Here is a 21,858-nt window from a genome sequence, read left to right as displayed (position 1 = left end):
AATATTATGAGAATAAAGTCATAAGTTTACAAGAAAAAAAGTCGATATATTATGAGAATAAAGTCATAAGTTTACAAGAAAAAAAAGTCGTATTATGAGAATAAAGTCAGAAGCTTACGAGAAAAAAAGTTATATTATGAGAATAGTCAGAAGTTTACGAGAAAAAAAAAGTTGTTGTATTATGAGAATAAAGTCATAAATTTACAAGAAAAAAAGCCGTAATATTATGAGAATAAAGTCATAAGTTTACAAGAAAAAAAGCCGTAATATTATGAGAATAAAGTCATAAGTTTACAAGAAAAAAAGTCGATATATTATGAGAATAAAGTCATAAGTTTACAAGAAAAAAAAGTCGTATTATGAGAATAAAGTCAGAAGCTTACGAGAAAAAAAGTTATATTATGAGAATAGTCAGAAGTTTACGAGAAAAAAAAAGTTGTTGTATTATGAGAATAAAGTCATAAATTTACAAGAAAAAAAGCCGTAATATTACGAGAATAAAGTCATAAGTTTACAAGAAAAAAAGCCGTAATATTATGAGAATAAAGTCATAAGTTTACAAGAAAAAAAGTCGATATATTATGAGAATAAAGTCATAAGTTTACAAGAAAAAAAGTCGTGATATTATGAGAATAAAGTCATAAGTTTACAAGAAAAAAAGTCGTAATATTATGAGAATAAAGTCATAATATTATAAAGTAAACATTGCAGACATGTACTCAACATAATGTTACAGAGAAACAACGATATGAATTTAAAGAAATAAACTATAATGATAATTTAAAAAATAGAATTGGGATAAATAAACTTCAAAAATATAAAATTATAAGAAAGAAAGCATAGATTATTTTTCTTTAAAGAGTTCACTATACATTTAAACAGTTTTATCACTTTTCTTAGTATTTATAATTTTGAGTCTTGATATATTCTTTAAACTCACATCAAAATTGGACTTTCATCAGTGGGTCATTGGCACAATCACTATCGTGTTACCTAATTCAACAATAAATAGTGACTTGACAGACATTTATGTAAATAAAAATCTTCAAGACTTTAAGTAAAAGTAATATTATTATTACCACCATTAGGTGGTGCTAATTTTAACTACTGCATATACTGTTGGGTTGTTTAAACTCTACACAATGTCAGATCATGTGTTTTGTATGTGAAATCTGATTCTGCAAAGTATAGCTGTCAGATAAATGTAAAAAGTACATTTCCCTCTGAAATGTCGTGGCGTAGAGGTATAATGTACCATAAAATGAAAATACATGAGTACAAGTACCCGTCAATGGTTGTAAATATACTTACTTTCCATCACTGCTATAAAATAATAATCAGTTGAATGAACAAGAAAACAAATACAAATGCCGTAGAGGACTGTGCTATCCATGTAAAGCCGCTTTAGACATAACAAAACAGAACTGAGGAAGACGTCTGCTCATTTTCCACTGGTTGATTTTATTGGACAGAACACCTGTCTTTGTTTTTTACACAGCAACATGAAAATCTTCCCACTTCAATTACTACCATTAGTACAAAATGTGTCTGTTACAAAAGGATCATCTCTCAGACTGTTTGGGACAGTGTGTTGGGGGTACAGCAGTGCAGAGATATTAGCATCAGAAATGAGTAAACCTAACGTGAACACGTACCAAATGAATGTAAGCTTACCTGCTACTGGAGTGCTCTCAATGTACATCTGAGTTTGAGCACAGTTTATTTAGACACACAATACTACAGTATATGCATTGAAGTGAAAAAAAAGTGTTAACTATACAGTACAAAACTATGCAAGGGGTTTCATCTTAACCATCCTATGGACGACGACTTTTTTCAACAGGTTGTCAAATTCAGTCCTATATTCAGTATAGTCAGTCCTGGTGCACTATTTTCCCTAGGTCATTAACCCTTGTTCAAATCAAGAAGTTTAAATAAGAGCAGGTAAGATAACCTGTGTAATAATGATGTCTAACCCTGTCGAATCCTTCGAGAGTGACAAAGCTTTTAAAGAGACAGAGTGACATGACTGACTGCAAAAGATTAACAAACAAAAACATGTGACACAGATTATTAAGACAAACAAAACACATGAGGTAAACAAAACCTTATCATGGTATCATCGTATAGACTATATATAAAGATGGATGACATGACAGCTCCCTAAAAGTGAAGCCAAAACATCTCGATCGCCCCCTGGTGGCTGGCTGCAGTATAGGTCATAAATCCCTCCCCCTCCATGTTGGCGGATGGGATATGGGCCAAACTCAAAAGTCCAAGTTCACGTCAAATAAATTTCTCCCAAAGATGGTTTCTGTCATTTTAAGTAGTTCTCATCACACTGATGTATTCAACTGTTTAGTTTTCTGATGAGTTTGGTTTTAATTAGTTATTTGATGCTATAAAAAGACGTCATGATTGACCGCTGCTCTGAGTGAAGCAGTCGCAAAGCCGGAAGCTCAGGACTCAACTTTAAGGAGCTCAACTTTAACTTTCCATAACCGTCACGAGTCTGTGTAATAGAACTTGAGTCAATTGGATCATAAATGTAGCTACAGAGATATTATGGTTAGTTGATTTGTCTTTCTAGCCAAACAGCTACCGTGATGCTAACGTAGCAGCTAGGTGGCTCACGCTAACAAGCTGTGGCAGTGCTCGGCTCGTGATTGCAGACTCTGGCTCTGGATATTTTGGCTTCACTTTTGTACAGTGGGAGGAAGTGGAGACGCGTCGTCCATCTATATATACAGTCTAAGTATAATCCACAGACCAAATATAGCTTTTCATGTCACCACAACATTATACTTCATAAAAACCTAGTTTTTCAAAGAACACAAATGAGAATTTTTATATTTCCGCTGGGCATAAACTGCAAAACAATTTGATTTGATTTCCTGTCTTGACATTCGTTATGACATCTTCAGTCTTTCTATTACTATTCCTCGTTTAATAATAATATTAATAATAATAATAGTAGTAGTAGTAGTAGTAGTAGTAGTAGTAGTAGTAGTAGCACATGGAAACAGAACAATAATTGCCCTTTTTCACCTACTCCGTTGCTTTGTAAACAAAAACCCCATCCCACCCAACCCCACCCCAGGGTGTCAGTCATAAGGGTCTCATCAGTCTCCAGCTTCGTTCCAATGGCTCATTGACACAGACAGTCACTTCCTGCATGGATTTTATAACTCATCCTTGAGTTTAGAGTCCGTGCCTTCATCCTCCTCTTCTTCCTCCTCCTGCTCTTCCCCTTCCTCCTCCTCTTCTTCATCTCCCTCCTCCTCCTCATCTTTCTCCTCTTCCTCCTCGTCTTCCTCCTTTGCCTCATCTCTCCTCTGGTTTTCATCATCATCACGCTTCTTTCTCTCCTCATCCTCTTGGCCTTCCTTCATCTTCTTCTCTGCATCCTGGAGATGATGCACATAAAGATAATAAATGAAAAAAATTGATGAATAGATCATTCCTTTGCAACAGTGGTTGTATACAGACGACGTTGCTTAAAGGGACAGTGTGTAGGATTTGGTGGCATCTGGTGGTGTGGTTGCAGATTGCAACCAACTGAGTACCCCTCCGCTGAGCCGTCAAGTGCAAAACATAGTTATGAATATTATATTCCATTTCTGCTAATAGATCCCCCAAAATGTTGCACACTGTACCTTTATTGCTACACCAACCAAGCAATTCAATTAGGGTACACTGTATATATACATATATACCACAAAATACTCCAATGCATGAGCAGAATCCATTCCTAAAGATAAAAGTTTTGGGCTGACCTTAGCTTTGCCCCATGTGTCGTTGCCTACTTCCTCTGCCAGGTTTGGGTCGTTGGTGATCAGGAAGTTATCAAAGATGGTACCAGATTTAACCTACATCAAAAAGAAGAAGTCAATATTTCACTGTCAGGTACTTCGTGCAACCAAATCCAATAAAAGAAAAGCTACATTTTGTCAAATATGTTTCGTACATTTCCTCAGCATCTCAATTTCTAAGATAGCATCTCACATTTGAAATTGAAAAGAAACAATTTTCTGTAGACACCAGAAACACACTCAGCGTCTCTAATGGAAAATAGGGCAAAATAAGCAGTGCAAGTAAAATGTTCCTGTTCCTGGATGGATATAATAAAGTAGAAATCATATACTAGTTTGTTCATTTCAGCAAATTCACTCTTTATTTATCAGCAAATAAGACAGTCAGCTACAATATCTTCTTACCTGCCACAAGTCGAGTCCAATCACGCCGATGCTGTCGTATTTATAGATCTCAGAATCGGCCGTGTACTCCGGGTTGTCGATCTCAGGGTGGACCCACTTGCCCTTGTAGGCAGGATTGTTGATCTCGCTGGGCTTCCACTCACCCTATCAACACCCAGATAGTGTGGTTATGTCACAGGAATCACAAAAGCAAAATACAGCTGCTTGATTGCTTTTTAATTTTTCGTTAGACTGTGGGAATCTTTAAGGACACTATATGGGGCATACATTTTAAACTGACATATTGGACATTCAAAAATGGCGTTAATATAGAGTATTGGGTAGCATGATATAATTGATTGCTGTTACCTTGTACTCAGGGTTAGCGACCATAGGCGGCTCCCACTCTCCGTCCATCTCTTCATCCCAGTCATCAGGCTTCTTAGCATCAGGATCAGGGATGTTCTCAGGTTTGTCCCAGTCCTACCAAAGAGATACAGGTGAAGACATTACTTCACAAAGGCATTTAAAAAACATTAAAGACATATGGGTTTCATACAAATAAAGTGAATGCTGTCTGTATAGCAAAAGATACATTTGCATCAGTAGGGAAAAATGGCCCCAAAAAGGATTATCAAAAATATGGACAAGCAGATTTCTAGAATGGCTCAAGGAGACTAACCTCTGGTTTCTTATCGTCAGGGTCGGGAACCTTCTCCCTGTCATCCCAGTCCTCTGGCTTTTTGGCTTCAGGGTCCTTAACTTTTTTGGGAGGCAGGAAGTCCCAGTCATCCTCCAGATTGCCGGACTCGACCTTCTTATTGTCAATCTTGACCTCGTAAGTGTTGTCAGGGTTGACAATCAGTGTGTACAAGTGGGAGTACTCATCATCCTGCAAGGAATAAAAGAAATATTAGAAGCTATTCTCATTGTGTTTCATTCACAAGGGATTTACATGTAACTGTTTTATAATGCAATACACTTTCCATATCAGCTGGTTTGGTTTTATGGTGAGAAGGACAATAGCAATATTGTTATTACAAAATACTAATGAATTGGAACAAACTTTAGAAGCTATTTCTTCATGAAACAGGAATTAGAAAAAAACTTCTGCCATTTCCCAAGTAAATATAAAACCAAGAACCATTTATTGATGTCTCACCTTGCATCTGATGTCCTTGTTAATCAGATGGTTCTTGCCTTTGTAGTTGAAGATGACATGAACCTTCTTTGTGCCGGGGCCACAAATGTCAGGACCTGAACAAGTAAACAAAACAGTAAAAATGTGGAATCCAATCCTTAAAAGGTTAAGTGTGTAGGGTTTGGTAGCATCTAGTGGTGTGGTTGCCGATTGTAACCATCTGAGTAACCCTCTCTTCACTCCTCCCTTTCCAAGATTGCGGTAACGTGAGTCGCCGAGTGCAAAACTGTTGTAACGCTTTTCGACAGCCATTCTTACCATAATAACACTACTTTAGGTGCAACGGAGGTCAGACGGCTGCTGGCAGTACCACGGTTTTGCACTCTGCGGCTCACGTTACCAGAGTTTCACAAGTGTGCTGGAGAACTACGTGGCCTTCAGGTATAAAACGTGAAACGCTATAGAGCCAGGATGTGTCCGAAATCGCACACTATGCACTACATACTCAATGTGTGTACTATTGTTCAACATACTTTTGTGTGAATAAACAGTAGTATGGATCTTTTCGAACGCACTTGACTTGACTCGACTTGTACTGTTATCACTGTAAGAATACACATAAGAGACAGTCGTTTGGTCCACAGTTGATACTATCCACGCTCACCGAACATGATGTTGTAGACGGAGTCTCCGTGCATGTCCTCCTGGTTAAGGCCTGAGGGGAACAGTTTAATGTAGCCTCCACCACAGTCGATGCTCTGCTCGTGTTTCACAGTGAACTGGATGACTAGAGGCTCGCCCTGGTTGCTGAAGTCATCAAAACGATACGATGAGGCGTAGAAGCGGGCGTCCTGGCTCGTCTGCAGACCTGCGGCGAAAAAGAAAACGTTACTGCCATGTATCTGCATTAAGGGAAGATCCAGCATTAAGTATAACTCACACATGCTGTTTCTATTAAATTGTTCCGATTAGCTTAAATGTGTGAATTCGAACAAGTCTCTTCTCAAGCTGTGCAACCAGAGAGACAGCCTGTTGTGATGATGTCATGTAGAGACAAATACTGGAGCTGCTCCACAGAGAGTGAATAATGGAACAACTCTGACAGCACCCATGGTGATTTCACTGGCATATGGGCCCATTTTCAGACCCATCCTCCATTCAGAGTAATCTCATTTGGGTAGAATATCTCAAACGATAATAACATACAGTATGAGCCCACAGACTCAAGTCACAAGTTCAATGTCATCTGAACTCCAGTGCAACTTCAAAAAGTGTCACTGACTTCCAGCTCTGATCTCCAGTAGGGCTGCAACTAATGATTATTTTCATTGTCGATTAATTTATTGATTAATTGATTAGTTGTTTGGTCTATAAAATGTCCTCAAATGTCTTGTTTTTCCAAAACTCAAAGATATTCAGTTTACTGTCACAGAGGAGTAAAGAAACCAGAAAATATTCACATTTAAGAAGCTGGAATCAGAGAATTTTGTCTTTTTTTTTTCCTTAAGAAATTACTCAAACTGATTAATCGATTGTCAAACTAGTTGGTGATTAATTTAATAGTTGACAACTAATCGATGCAGCTCTAATCTCCAGGTCAGGGAGATCGAGTTGCATTTTACTTCTTAAACTTCAATAAAAACATGTAACTTCTGTTGAAGGATATATATTGTCTCTGCATTGAGAAAATGTCACATGAACAACTAAAGAATTAAGAGAAATAATCCTTTAAAGTCTCAGTCAAATCTCCCATTAAACCTCTTCACCACAGACCGTGGACAAACACAGGATACACACCCTTATTCTATAAAAACACACCCAAAACAGTGTGTGGGAGTTAACCATCTGGCACAAAAACCCACAGTGGGTGGATGCAATTTAACCTTTCCACTCACCTTTGTCTTGCTCTGCATCTCCGTAGAACTTCCCAGCAGTCAGGACCAACTGGCCGTAGTCTGACTTGTGCTTGGATTCCACCCAGCGACTCTTCCAGGCATCTGTACAAAACAAAGTGGAGGTTCAGCTGCACGGCAATCACTGTGAAACACACTCACACAGGCTGCTAATCCACCACTGATGATGCATCAGAATTGATTTTAAGATTTCATTATTAACTTTTAAAGCTCTGCATGGTTTGGCACCAAGCTACATCACTGAGCTCCTTACACCCTATGTGCCACCGCGTAACCTGAGGTCCTCTGACTAGGCTCTACTGGTTGTACCCAGGTCTAGGCTGGTGACTAAGGATGACAGGGCCTTTGCCATCAATGCCCCTAGACTGTGGAACAGCCTACCTCAGGACCTCAGGTTAGCTAGCTCTACTACCAATTTTAAATCTCTTTTAGAAACCCATTTTTATAAAAAGGCCTTCTTACTTGTCTTCACTTTTAAAAAGGAAAACTGGAAGTCATAATCTTCGTTCTATGGACATTTTGCAATTTGTTGTTCCCAAAGTACGGACTGAATTGGGAAAGAAAGCTTTTAGGTTATCGGCATACTGCTTGGAATAATGTACAATCTGATCTTCAACTTCCAAAATGTAGTTACCTTGAATGAGTTTAAGGCTCTGGTGAAATCGCAAGTGTTTTGTATGAGCAAGTTTTAATGTTGTTAATTTATGTTTTGTCTGTTACTTTCACTATAACTGTCTTGCTGCTATTTTGGCCAGGTCTCCCTTGTAAAAGAGATCTTTGTTCTCAATGGGACTAACCTGGTTAAATAAAGGATAATAATAATAATACAATTAGTATTATTATTATTATTATCAGTACAGGTGCACTGGGTGGGAATGTGTAACGCTGCAGGGGTGCATGCTTTAAAGGTCCCATATTATGCTCATTTTCAGGTTCATACTTGTATTTTGTGTTTCTACTAGAACATGTTTACACGGTTTAATGTTAGAAAAAAACTTTATTTTCCTCATACTGTCTGCCTGAATATACCGGTATATATACCTGTCTGAAACGCTCCGTTTTAGCGCATTTTGACGGAATTGCAACGGAATTGCAACAGAATTGTGTTGCTGGGCAACAGCTTGGGTCCATGTGTACTTCCTGTCAGCTGATGACATTCACGTACACTGCAACCAGGAAATAAACTGGGACACATTTAGAACGTTTACGTTTAAAATTGTGTCAAGGGTCGAAATATTGTATATTTTGTGACATCACAAATGGGCAGAAATCCTGACAGCTTGTTTCAAATGCAGAGTTTCTGAATACAGGCTGTGTGTATTTCCCTGTGGATGGAGTGTTTTGATACTTTCACAGTATTTATATAGGACTTAAGACTTCTTTATAATAAAAAAACATGAAAATCTCACTTTTTTATAATATGGGACCTTTAAGGTGACTGCCTTCACTATCTATATAGTGGTTTGTTGTCAGGCATGGTGATGAGAGAAGAAGATATGTAAAGAAAGGTGTGACCAGGGGAGAGATGTGCAGGAGGAGGGGGGATGGGAAGACAGACAGGGTTTGATGATAGCTGGAGGGGGTAAAATGGAGAGGAAAGGGAGGGGAGTCAAATGTAGGTGTCCATGTACACTAAATACACTGGCATGGCCATTTGTCAAGATGTCCCTTGCCCGCAAGATATGTGACTGAAAATGGGTTCTATGGGTACCCACAAGTCTCCCCTTTACAGACATGCCCACTTTATAATAATCCTATGCCGTTTTGGGGAAAACATACAGTTTTTTGAATGCAGTATACATGGGAACTTGGGTTCCTAGTAACATTTTGCATCTTAACAATACAATACAATACAATACAATACAATAGGTGTTTAATGTTGGACCGTGGCCCTCCATTGAGTTCCAGTTTTGGTCCTCCAAGGGAAAAGTTTGGGCACCCTTGATCTACATAGTGGTTTGTTGTCATGAGGCATGGTGATGAGAGAAGAAGAAGACAGATATGTTAAAGGTCCCATATTGTAAAAAGTGAGATTATCATGTCTGTTATATTATAAAGTAGGTTTAAGTGATGTATAAATACTGTGAAAGTATCAAACCGCTCAATCCACAGAGAAATACACACAGTCCAGATTCAGAAACTGAGCGCTTGAAACAAGCCGTTAGGATTTCAGTCCATTTGTTATGTCACAAATATACAATATTTAGACCATTACACGGTTTTAAACGTAAACATACTAAATGTGTCCCAGTTTATTTCCTGGTTGCAGTGTATGTGAATGACATCAGCTGACAGGAAGTAAATATTGACCCAAACTGTTGCCTAGCAACGCAATTCCATTGAAATGCACTAAAACGGAGCATTTCAGACAGAGCATGAATACAGGTATATTCAGGCAGACAGAATGAGGAAAATAATGTATTTTTTTTTATGTTAAAGCATGTAAACATGTTTTAGTAGAAACCCAGAATACAAAACATGAACCTGAAAATGAGCACGATATGTCCCCTTTAAAGAAGGGGTGACCAGGGGAGAGATGTGCATGGAGGGGGGATGGGGAGACAGACAGGGTTTGATGATAGCTGGGGGGGTAAAATGGAGAGGAAAGGGAGGGGAGTCAAATATAGGTGTCCATGTACACTAAATACATGTAAAACTGAGCATTTAACACACAATGCACCACAGAAATGGTCAAAATATGAGTTGTCATGCCAACCAACATGATGAATAAGCATGCACTGATTCAATATTGCAATATCTTATATATTTCACAGTTTCACCAAATCACAACAAAAAATAATGTAGGTATGATTGATTGAATAATTAAAAGGACCTCACCCCCATCTTCAAATTGCTCTCTCAGATACACAGAGGACTCGGCCAGGACAGATGCGGCCGACACGGCCATCAACAGCAGCGACAGGGCTGTCATTGTGACGCCAAATAAACAAAAACACACGATTATTATTACAGATAAGTCTATATACTGTGTCTACACCCCGTATAACAGGCGTTGTTAGTCGGTCCAGCCTCTCATACAGTGATGTTACAGTGAAAACCCGCTGAGACGCTGCTCTCCTCTCCTCTCGGCTCGGAACAGATGTCTGAATCTGATTGGACGTCGCCAATGAGGAAGCGTTACTCCTCTCAGCCAATCAGAGGAGGATAAAGTCTAGACGGACAGCCGCTTTGGCCAATGGGAGCAGACCACGCGTTTGCTTGGTACACGCCCAAAGGAAGAGTGATGCGCGCTGGGTGAATCATATATATGTATATATGGAGGAAAATCACAATAAACATGGTTACATCTATGTAAAAATCAGTAATATAAGAGGTTTTAAATGTATCTAAAGTCAGATTTAGATTTTTGTTGTTTTTATTTTGTCTGTATTTCATTGTATCTGTGCAAGCACTTTGAAACTATGTTTAGAAAGGTGCTATACAAATAAAGATTATTTTTATTATTATTATTATTATCATTATTATTATTATTATTATTATTATTTAGGACTCTCACCAGCAGACTCAGGAGCAGTTTTTCCCCCCAGGCCATCAGACTTTTAAATAGATAGTTCATACGACACATTCTCACACAAAAAGTACTTCAATCATATATCTTATACTGTATATGTTCTTAATGTATATGTTCTTAATTTTCCTTGTGCAAAATATTTCTTATATATGTACATTCATACTTCCTGATATGTATATGTTATGTCATATATATATAAGGAGGAAAAATCACAATAAACATGGTTAAATCTATGTAAAAATCAGTAATATATATATATTTAATTTATTATTACTCTCGTATTTATGTATTATTATTGTTGTTGTTTTTTGGGGGGTTTTTTAAACTCTATTCCTTCTTTTTATTATTATTATTATTATTATTATTATTATTATTATTATTATTATTATTTATTTTCTTAATTTTATTTCAATTTTGAATGTTGAAGTTGTTTTCTCTAGTGTACTTAATGAGTTTGTCTGTAAGCTCATCTACTTAAAAATTGGTTTATAAACTATTGTAATTACGAACTGTAAATTGCATATATGAAAACAACCTTGAAAAAAGGGAGAAAATAAAGTATAAAAAAAAAAAAATCAGTAATATAAGAGGTTTTAAATGTATCTAAAGTGAGATTTAGGACTCTCACCAGCAGACTGAGGAACAGTTTTTCTTCCAGGCCATCAGACTTTTAAATAGATAATTCATGAGACCTTCTCACACAAAAGGTACCTCAATCATATATCTTATACTGTATATACTGTTTATGTTCTTAATGTATATGTTCTTAATATGCCTGTATATGTTCTTAATTTGCCTTGTTCAAAATATTTCTTATATATGTACATTCATACTTCCTGATATGTATATGTTCTTAATATAACTTGTACAATAACTTATTATTTTTGAATGGATCTTCCCAGCAAAAAGCATTTCACACGATTGTACCTGTATAACCGGCGTGACAATAAACATCTTGAATCTTGAATCTTGAATTTAATGTAATAATTCGACATACGCTGCCTTGAAAAACAAATGTATTATTTTTTTAAAGACCAGACATGTTTTGACATATAAAAATACTCTCTTGACTAACAATTATTTTTTTTTTCCCACAAAAACAATTCAACTAACTACTGTAGTTGCACTTTGGCTCCCAACCTAGTAGTGATGTAGAAGGTGAACACAGATAAACTTTCACCCTTCAGCAGATGACTGTGAAAACAACCTTCTAGTGTTAAACTCTGCACATGCATTATTCTACTCAGTGAAGATCAATCATCTAAATATAAACACATTTTTTTAGTGGAGGGGAACTTAAAGACTTGTGTAGGGCTGCAACTACCAATTATTTTCATGATCACCTGCCGATTATTTTCAGTATTGTCATAAATAATATAAAAAATGCCTTCAATTTCTTGGAGCCCAAGTTGCCATGTTTAAATTGTCTTGTTTTGTCACACTTTGAAATCTAAAGATAATCCATTTATTATTATTGAAGATAACACAAACTGTCTGCCTGAATATGCCTGTATTTACCCATTACATTTCAACAGAATTGCGTTGCTAGGCAACATCTTGGGTCCATGTTTACTTCCTGTCAGCTGATGTCATTCAAATGCACTGCAACTGGAAATAAACTGGGTCACATTTAGAATATTTATGTTTAAAACTATGCAACGGTCTAAATATTGTAGATCTGTGACATCACAAATGGACAGAAATCCTGATGGCTTGTTTAAAGTCACAGTTTCTGAATACGGGCTGTGAATTTCTCCATGGATTGAGCGTTATGATACTTTCACAGTATGTTTTTTTTTGCACTGAAACCTGCTTTATAATACAATACACATGAAAATCTCACTTTTTAGAATATGGGACCTTTAAGTTTATTTGACAAATGAATCCCCTCAAATTATTGCATTAAATAAAAACAACTTCTGTTGGTTTAATGTGAACGTTTATTTCCATTTCTGACATTTCTTTTCACATTCTTCTTGTGATGTCACCCTGAGCTTCGGCACTGAAAGCAGACCAACTCAGACCCGTGTGAGAGTATGTGAAAGTAAATGCATGAATAATAGCAATAAAGAAAGTCAGTGAATAAAAATAATTGTTTCTTAACTATGCCCAAAATTAACAGCAGTATATTATGTAATGATGACGACAGCAAGACATGTGAAACAATGAAATTACTGACAATAAAAAATAAATTATTAAAAGCATTGTTATTAAACATATTTTTTTACACAAAAAACTTTCAAATATTCCTTGTTTTGACGTGTACTCTCACACATTTCCAAGTAACAATTTCAAGTAACATTTGCACCACAGTACGTGAGCTGTTACACATACTTCCATACTGTTCACACTACAGTGCCATCTATTATTGACTAATACCTTACAGTACCACCAAATGTATATTTAAACAACTCCACAAAACATAACCTGGTACAGTAAGATGCTAAAATCTGGCACAAATGATGTCAATAAATAATCAGCACAACATGCAACACATGAGGTATGAACTTACCTAAACTTAAAACACAGTGCAACTAAGACTTTGGCCAAGGTGAACAGACATAAATGGTGACAAAAAATGTAAAATCAGTATCTCTCGCGTTATTTTTCACCCCAAGAGTGTCCCGCCTATCCCCGCCCTACTGTGCTGTGATTGGCTAGTACTTGTGCATCGACTGTTGGGGCTCATTTTGCACAGGGGACAAGTCTTTGCGTTCAGGGCTTTCTGCCAGAAAGGATTTATTTCAGCCCTAACCGTGATCTTTTCCGAAACCTAACAAAGTAGATTTGTTGCCTAAACCTAAGGAGATTTCTGGCAGAGGCAAACTTGTCCCATGTGCCAGCTAACTAGCCAGCCGCTAAATGAGTAAACCATTTAATGCTTCATCCGCACACTCTTGTCACAGCGTAGGAAAGCACATTACTATCGCCAGATGAGTGACAACTTTGTTTGGCTCATTTTCTGTAACCAGTGTAGCATTAAAGCATGGTGGAATTAGCAATCTAGCTAAATGAGTAAAATTGACATACATGTACTTCCCAAAAAGTCCCCCCTTTTGGTGGGAAGAAAACCGAAGATCCCATAGACTTCAATGCAATTTGACGTATGTTTTGATTGCAATTTTGTATACATTCATCTCTTGTTATACAAATAATTGTTTTATACATTGTCTAATAAATATTTTGCAATCTTGTCTGAGTCTGAACGTTTCGCAATACCATAATAAATTAAGGTTGATTGCCGCCATGCCCCTTCAGTCTTCCCCCGTCCAACACAGTGGCCGGATATTGCTTATCCAGACATCAATACATATTCGATTGAATAACGTTAGGCTAAGTGTTGTCTGTAAATAACCAGCCTGTTAATAGCCAACTGTTTGATCTATGGGCTGATATATAGTTGGTAATGACAGTCAGATGCTGCTATAACGTTAATGTGTGACTGTATTACTGCAGCAGCCTCCCACTCGAGCTGACGTTAGCTGGCCATGCTAGTCACTGTCACCAGCATCATTTAGCGATTTACCACACTGACAGTGAATATTCACGTATTGTACAGTATGTGCCTCAAATCTCAGTGTGAAAGTTTCTGTTAACCCACTACACAACAGCTTTTCATCATTCTCTCTCCTGTGACAGGTGACTGATGTATAGGAAAGCACATTGCTATCCAGGTCATCCTCCAATCACAGCACAGTAGTACTAGCCAGTACTAGCCAATCACAGCATGGTAGGGCGAGACTAGGCGGATCACTCTTGGGGAAAAAAAATAATGTGTATCTCTCTATGACATGCACTGCACAACCATTAATACTGTCTGACTCTCCGTCTTGATACTGTGAGGATTCAAACCGGGCAGGTGCTGCACATGATGACCGTCTGGCACTACTCATGTCTGCAGGGTGGGTCGCGCTGCTTTCCCCTCTAATGCTGGATCAGCCCTGCTGCCTGGCCTTCTCTGAGGGACCTGGACAGACACGTGTTGTATCTGTGGGGGGAGAGTACGTAGAGCAGAGCAGACACGTCTCCTCTGTGGCTCTGTATGCAGATGGGCTGGTAAAGCAATCTCACACCTCCTCCAGGTCTCTCTTGTCTGTCTGTCTCTCCTTCTAGGGGAGAAAGAAGTTGATCCGCTGGGGAATGGACTTGCATCCCTGGGCTGAGAACAGTCTCTCCTCTTTGGGGACATACAGCATCGCCTTGGCCACCTCATCCAGCGTAGCCTCATCTGTCTCCAGACCTCGTGCTGCGTAGGCGTCCCGTGCACAGAGCTTGACATGGCGGTACTCCAGAGGCAGGAATGGCACAAAGAAATCAATCAAGTGGCCGGACATCAGCTCACTCTGAGCAAAGCCACCTGGGAAAGAGAAAAATGCTTAGAAATCCCCAAACACAATTAAAGCTCCACCAATCAAGGTTTTATATTAAAGGGATAGTTCGGGTGTTTTGAAGTGGAGTTGTATGAGGTACTTTTCCATAGTCAATGTATTAACTACAGTAGATGACGGCACACTTCCAGTTTGGAGAAGCAAACAGGAGTTAACGCTCAGAGGCAAAGCGATGTACTGCTGTGGACAGGGACGGCAGCAAAATGGATTTTAGCCACCTAAAAGAAAGGCTCACCTAAAAAAAATCAATATCAGTGTAAGTGTACGCTATATTTAGAATATTTTGACCACTTTACCTTGCCGTGAGATAGCTATATAGTGTATGTTTCTGAAGGAGAACTGAAGCCGTTATCTAAGCTCTCGCCAAAGCCACCAGGCTCCATTGAAAAAAAAATTTAATTTTACCTCGCAGAACAAAGGAGTTGCTGGTCTACCTCTGCCTCGATCAGTTAGTTTGTTCATCTTATTGTGTGACTTTGGTTAGGCCGGATTCACCAAAGTCCCACAGCGACCCCTGTGTTCTGCAAGGTAAAATTACAGATTTTGTCCGATGGAGTCTGGTTGCTTTGGTGAGAGCATAGATTGATACAACGGCTTCAGTTCCTTGTCGGAAAGGGTTGTCTGACGGCATATATAGCGTACACAAACTGATATTGATGTTTTTACTTGAGTTTTTCTTTTAGGTGGCTAAAATACGTTTTGCTTCCATGAGGTAACTCCTGTCTGTTTCTCCAAACTGGAAGCGTGTCGACTGTCATCTACTGTAGGTAATACACTGACTATGGATAAAGTACCTCATACAGCCCCACTTCAAAACACCAATACTATCCCTTTAAGCTAGAAAAGACTCGCTTTAACGTGAGAGGGTTGCTTATACCACTGATCCCGCCAATAACCAGTACTTTAGTCTCTATGCTTGCAGCTTTCAGCTAATTATCTTCAATTAGAACAGTTGAGTAACTTTAACTCTCACCCACCCCCACCACACATGTTAAATAGGTTTGCAGGTCACTCTGTAACACAAGAATTGTTCACTTCCTGCCCAGAGAGCTGAAGTAAACAATTGAACCACTGCTGAAGACAGTTGAACATCTGGCAACCAGCTGAGAAACGTAAAGCCAGCACATACCATGAGACTCCATAGTTTCAGCTCGTAGCCGATGCTCCAGGTCTTCCATACCGATGTCCTCTCGATTCTGACCAGAGTGCCAGAAGTCCAGCGCTACATCGTTGATCGTTGCTCCACCGATATTACTGTAGAGACAACCGGCACGTCAAAGGCATGATGTAAGATCAGTGCAGTGATGATATAAATACTTTAACTTCATACTTAAATAGTGTTGCTCAGTTATTGTGACTCAGTTATTGTTTATTTTCTCCAAAAATAAATGCTAATTTAACTTAGTCAAAAAAATGAGATCTGAACCAATGAGAAAATGTTATTTGAAAATATAGTTTAACAAATAATACAAATTCTACAAGGTTATTTAACATGTGATTTTGTATATGTTACCATTGTTTTTTAGTGATTCCAGGTCTCTCCTACATCATATCATGACACCATAACGGTGTAGTGAAAAATGTGTTTCAATATTTGACTGGACAGATTATCCGTCAGCAGAAATCGGACGTGAGTAATTGAAAACATGAAAAATCCATAAAGAGTGCTAATGGAGACACGGGGAGGAACATCCTTCATCACAGAAGAGCTGCCATAATACCTGGGATAGTTTAACCCAGCTTCAACAGACGAGATGTGCCTGATGTATAAACCAACCTGAGGAAGAGGAAGGTGGCTCTGCGGTAGCTGACGCCATCTACGTTGTCGTAGTGATCCATGTAGGGTTTGATGGCATCGATGAGGCCCGGGTGAAGCTTCTCAGCCTCGTCGAAGATGAACAGAGTCTGAGGGCAGCGCAACACCATGTCCCGGATCGCCTCTCTGAGCTGGCCCTGGATACAGAGAGGAAGACCAAAGTACAGCATGAAAAATTACTAAAATCTCTCGATTGACAGCAGAAATCTTTGACTCTGTTAAAGCTTTGAGTCTGACAAAAGTTCAAGTTAAAGGCGAGACAGCCCAGGCAAAAACATTTATGAGATTTTGGGCTATTCTGCTTCCATAATATGGAAAGAAAACATCCAAAATACACATCTAGGTGTTTATTTTATTCCGCTTTGTTTAGTTGCGCCTGTAGATTTCTCCTAAATTCACCAAAAGTTAGCATTAGATAATGCCTCATTTACATATTTAAACATAGCATTTCAGAAAACTTGTAATACAAAAAATAATTGTCTTAAAGTAAGTCATGAACTGGAGAAGTTCCATGGTGATATTTATGAGTTAAAATATATACCCTATTCACCTGGGGTGTCTCCCTTTAAGTAAAAGAAAATAATCAACTTTTGGTAAAATTGGAGTTTCAGACTTTATATATAGCCTACAGGAATATATACTTATACATAAGATGAAAATTATAGCTGCTATAGTAGCCTAAACACCTTACATTGACATTAAAAAAGTTTAAAAGGATTTGTAGCCTAAAAACAGCCACAATGACCATATATATATCTGTTTTTATTAAAGACTTTTTCACTCTAAAAAATTGGCGTGTTTCCCTTTACTATACTGCGTGTAACAAATTTTCCATTGCACTTTAGACATAAGAGACTTGCAGAAATGTCCACTTACGCACATTTTGATAGTATCAGGGTTTAAAGGGCATCCTGCGTAGTATACCCTGTTAAATCTGGATTATTCTGTGTAATAACACTGTGTCAACATCATTTTGAAATCTAAAGCAGAGTTTGTGTAACCATCGTGTGACCAGACTGTGACCTGGTTGGACAAACGCCAGGTTCCAAAATGACAAACATTAAAGTACTTGTAGGACCAATATTTGATTTGAAACATCTTTCCACGTTATTGTTGACAAGGTGAAAATTGCAACACACAGAATAAACATCTGAATAAACTAGCAGGGCTCTCTGGGACAGGATGCCAAACTCTGTGCCAAGTCGTGTGCGTATGTCTGACCTTGTACGTGTCCACCAGTCTGGCGTGTGGGAAGTGGAACGGGGCGATGAACAGTCGGACACACTCGCTCTTCACCCCGTCACGGTACAGGTTATCAGCAATGATCCGTGCCACAAAGTTCTTGCCGGTGCCGGACCAGCCGTGGAAGGAGAGCGTCAGCGGCTTGTTGGACTCTGGGTTATTGATGAAACCCTGGATGGCTTTCAGAACCACAGTCTGAGCCAGGTGCTGCCCGTGGAGCTTCATCTGAAGGTCCCTCGCCAGACCTGCACATGGGTGCACAGAAGACAGCGCATGCTTAAAAATGACAGTACCAGATAGAGAATAATCCTACTAATGATGTAGTGTTATTATATTTAAGTTGGGAAGCTAGTTACTAAAGTCAAGCAGAGATGTTCAAACAATAATATGTTTCAACTGAAGTCATTGTCAGACAATAGTATGTGACAATATTCAATGTCTTATATAGGCTGCATCTAACGAGTATTTTCATTGTTGATTATTTTCTCAATTAATCGATTAGTTGTCTGATCTATAAAAAGTCAAAAAATTGTGAAAATGTCAATCAGTGTTTCCCAAAGCCCAAGATGATGTCCTCAAATGTCTTGTTTTGTCCACAACTCAAAGATATTTAGTTTACTTTGTGGCAGCTGCCAATTCTCTGGTGCTTGCTGTTGTTTCCCTTTTCCCTGGTGTTTTTTTGGTTGAGTTGCTGAGTGATTAGAGGGTTATTCAGTTCACCTGTTGCGCAGGGTGTGGGGACTGGCTCTTAAATGATAGTTGAGGGCAGCTTGGTGCATTCCCCTCTTGGCCAATCAGGGTGTAACGACGCCCTTTCTGTAGGGCTTAAAAGAGGAGGGAAACTGCACACCCAGTGTCATTCTGATCTCTCCTTCACTCAATGCAACATGTGTTATCAGCTTTACCAGAAACTCTGGTCTGTTTTGGGCCCTTTTGGGATTCTGTGATCTTTGTGTTTTGTTTGTTGAGAGTGTTGACTCTCCTAGTTTGGGAAACAAGTTAAGTGCCAACCAATTGGGTTACCTGCACTGGGACGTTTAGGTACTATTTGTGCAACGATCTGGCTTGCCTTACAATAGCCTAACGCCTGCAGGCTGTATTTTTGTATTCTATTCATTTGTTGATTTTCAATGAAACCCTTTATACCCATTTCTTTTAGTGTATTTTATTTGGGAAAACTTTAAAGGAGGGTAAAAGGAAAAACACAAACCAATATTTCAGTTTCCTTAATTGTTTGTTAATATAGAGGCATTTGTTCATTATTGAAGAGGCATTTGTTCATTATTATTATTAAGAAGGCATTTTATTTTATATTATTATGTGGATGGGAACTGTTTTTCAGTCTTCTGACTCAGTACCACCACAACTTTCATAGAGGAGTAAAGAAACCAGAAAATATTCACATTTAAGAAGCTGGAATCAGAGAATTAAGATTTTGTTTTCTTAAAAGAAAAAGGTCGGAAAAGGCTCCTCAAACAGAATTAAACCTATTCAGTATCAGTTAACCTGAACTCCACTTCATACATCAAATATCATTAATATATAATATTAATAATCTATGGCTACAGGTTACTGTATGGACATGGCACATATTTCGATAAGGATAATTATATCAGTAATTAATTTATATTTATGTATGACACAGATTAAAGGTAATAATTATAGTTAGAATATTAGAAATAATAATTATAGTTAGACAAATTTAGGAAAATTTAATTAGAGTATATGTATAGCTCAATGAGGAAGCTGGTTAATAATTAATAATTGACTTATGTAGAATTATTCATTATAATCCTCCCCCCTCTGCTTCTGATTGAAAGCTGCTGCCCTGTCTATGTGAAGTTTCAGAGACAAAAGTAAGACTTATTAAAGACACTTTTCTTTTTATCATGTCATTGTTATAACAACTTTAAGAAGACACCTATGTTAGATTGAACAGAAATGATGAGCTGTAGGTCTATAACTAGTAGAGTAAAAAATCATTGAGATTAAAAATCTCTTTTCCAAGAGTGTCCTGGCCAAGATAGGCAGCAGCACAGTTACACGGTTGCAGACATAAAACAAACATAACAATTGAAAACGAAGACAAAGAGCAAATTGCAGAATCATAAGGTATCAAAAAACATTCATCAACATTCAAAACATCTACAGCCAGATGTGCTTGTTTCCAAGCACTTACCCACTAACCCTTTTCTGTGTCCACACAGCACACAATTAAAAAGAAAAATTGATGTGATTAACTACATTAATGTCCACACAGGCACTGTAATAATATAAAGCAATCACTTAAACTGGAGGAGTGGTGGTGTGCTACTGTACCTGTGATGTTGTTGGTGACCCTGCAGTCTCCAGACTCACAGCACTGGCCCAGGCTACAGTACCACTGATGCAGCAGGCTGATGTAGTCCTGAGGAAAACCTGCCCAGAGGTCTCTGCTAGGAACTGCTCACATCAACAGCAACACAACATACACTCAGTCACATATCAATACTGTGAATTATCAACATTAACTGTGATGTAACATGCATTACATAATTGCATTTGTTACATAAAACCTCTTACCTTGCTCTGTAGCATCGTCCTGGTTGGGCTGACACTCCCCCTCCCAGATGTTGCAATAGATGTAATTAAAATAGTAAGAGGAGACATTGGAGATGCTGTCGAGGCGGAAGAAGTCGGCCTCTGCGGACAGAGCGCAGAGCAGCGGCAGCAGCCAGCGCACAAACATCTGGTGAAGAGGCTGCTGGTCAGAGACAAACACTGACTGAACACCGAGTCCCGGTGAGTCTCCTCTCTCTGTCCTGTTTATATAGTTGTTAGCTGTCGGTCTGCACAGTGAGGAAATCTAATGTTACTCCTCTCTCCTCCATGGTAGCGTAGGAGGAGGAGGAGCGCCTCTTTAAAGCTTCTGTTCTGCGCATGCGCGAATTTAGCCCCGCCCATAACGGAAGAGACCAATTCCTGCCCTTCAGGGATCTATTACACTAATGACACTGGTTCATTACATTTTAAAAACACGTTCAGCCACCTATGAATGGAAAATAATTCACCTTTCACTTGTACGGATACTTCCTAAAAAAAAAAAAATGTAGGATGCAAAGGAGGTGATAACTACCTCATTTCCGGTGTATGTATTATTTGAAAACGTCACTTCCGTTAAAACCCCTGTTTATGTATTCCCCACTCCAGATGTGTGGTTTTTGATAACAAATGTGAATTCTGTAAAAATTCTGTTTTGTTTTTAGTACACATTTGGACTCTGGAGGAAAATGGAAAATTCAGGCACTCAACTCAGCCAGGGATGTAATATAAGACAAAACCCAGAAATTTTTTTTGGGGAAATGTAATTTCACATCCATAAAGCCAAATTGTCACCTATCATTTGAACCCTTAGGGACTGAATTTAGAAAGTACCATAAGCCTATCCACATTAAAAAGAAATGTGCTCTTATTTGCTACAGAATTTAATTTTGAGAAATGGGATTTATTGCCTTCCTTTATAAGTTTCCCCTTCCTTTTTATTATTGTTTCAAAGTTACTAATGCAGATGTGAAAGTATCAGCTTAGTAAGAATGGAGTCATGTTTTTTGGTACCTTTACATTTGTATGATGTTTCATATTCCAACACAT

The 21,858-nt window shown here is 38.3% G+C and overlaps 2 protein-coding genes across 2 annotated transcripts; both read right to left on the bottom strand.

Moving 5' to 3' along the window:
* Positions 1–1,441: 1,441 nt before the first annotated feature.
* On the bottom strand, positions 1,442–10,364 carry calr (calreticulin). Its single transcript, XM_037769131.1, has 9 exons — positions 10,089–10,364; positions 7,233–7,334; positions 6,002–6,205; positions 5,359–5,453; positions 4,879–5,088; positions 4,566–4,679; positions 4,218–4,361; positions 3,777–3,869; positions 1,442–3,407 (listed from the first exon to the last, which is right to left on the bottom strand). The coding sequence occupies exons 1-9, from the start codon at positions 10,180–10,182 to the stop codon at positions 3,183–3,185; spliced, it is 1,281 nt and encodes a 426-aa protein (XP_037625059.1). The 5' UTR covers positions 10,183–10,364; the 3' UTR covers positions 1,442–3,182.
* A 2,338-nt stretch (positions 10,365–12,702) lies between these two features.
* tor3a (torsin family 3, member A) lies at positions 12,703–21,415 on the bottom strand. The gene is made up of 6 exons (XM_037769132.1): positions 20,791–21,415; positions 20,548–20,670; positions 18,208–18,473; positions 16,948–17,123; positions 16,300–16,424; positions 12,703–15,139 (listed from the first exon to the last, which is right to left on the bottom strand). The coding sequence occupies exons 1-6, from the start codon at positions 20,954–20,956 to the stop codon at positions 14,892–14,894; spliced, it is 1,104 nt and encodes a 367-aa protein (XP_037625060.1). The 5' UTR covers positions 20,957–21,415; the 3' UTR covers positions 12,703–14,891.
* Positions 21,416–21,858: the final 443 nt, after the last annotated feature.

This window comes from Sebastes umbrosus, chromosome 5, assembly GCF_015220745.1.
Source record: "Sebastes umbrosus isolate fSebUmb1 chromosome 5, fSebUmb1.pri, whole genome shotgun sequence".
Lineage (NCBI taxonomy): Eukaryota > Metazoa > Chordata > Actinopteri > Perciformes > Sebastidae > Sebastes > Sebastes umbrosus.
This window is presented reverse-complemented; position numbering and strand designations above follow the sequence as displayed.

Coding starts and splice junctions, on each gene's coding strand:
- calr (XM_037769131.1), bottom strand. CDS start 10,182: ATGACAGCCCTGTCGCTGCTGTTGATGGCCGTGTCGGCCGCATCTGTC. Junction 4,362..4,565: donor TCGCTAACCCTGAGTACAAG/GTAACAGCAATC, acceptor GGGTGTTGATAG/GGTGAGTGGAAGCCCAGCGA. Junction 3,870..4,217: donor TTGGACTCGACTTGTGGCAG/GTAAGAAGATAT, acceptor TTTTTGATGTAG/GTTAAATCTGGTACCATCTT.
- tor3a (XM_037769132.1), bottom strand. CDS start 20,956: ATGTTTGTGCGCTGGCTGCTGCCGCTGCTCTGCGCTCTGTCCGCAGAG. Junction 20,671..20,790: donor GGACGATGCTACAGAGCAAG/GTAAGAGGTTTT, acceptor TGATGTGAGCAG/TTCCTAGCAGAGACCTCTGG. Junction 17,124..18,207: donor GACTGGTGGACACGTACAAG/GTCAGACATACG, acceptor CTCTGTATCCAG/GGCCAGCTCAGAGAGGCGAT.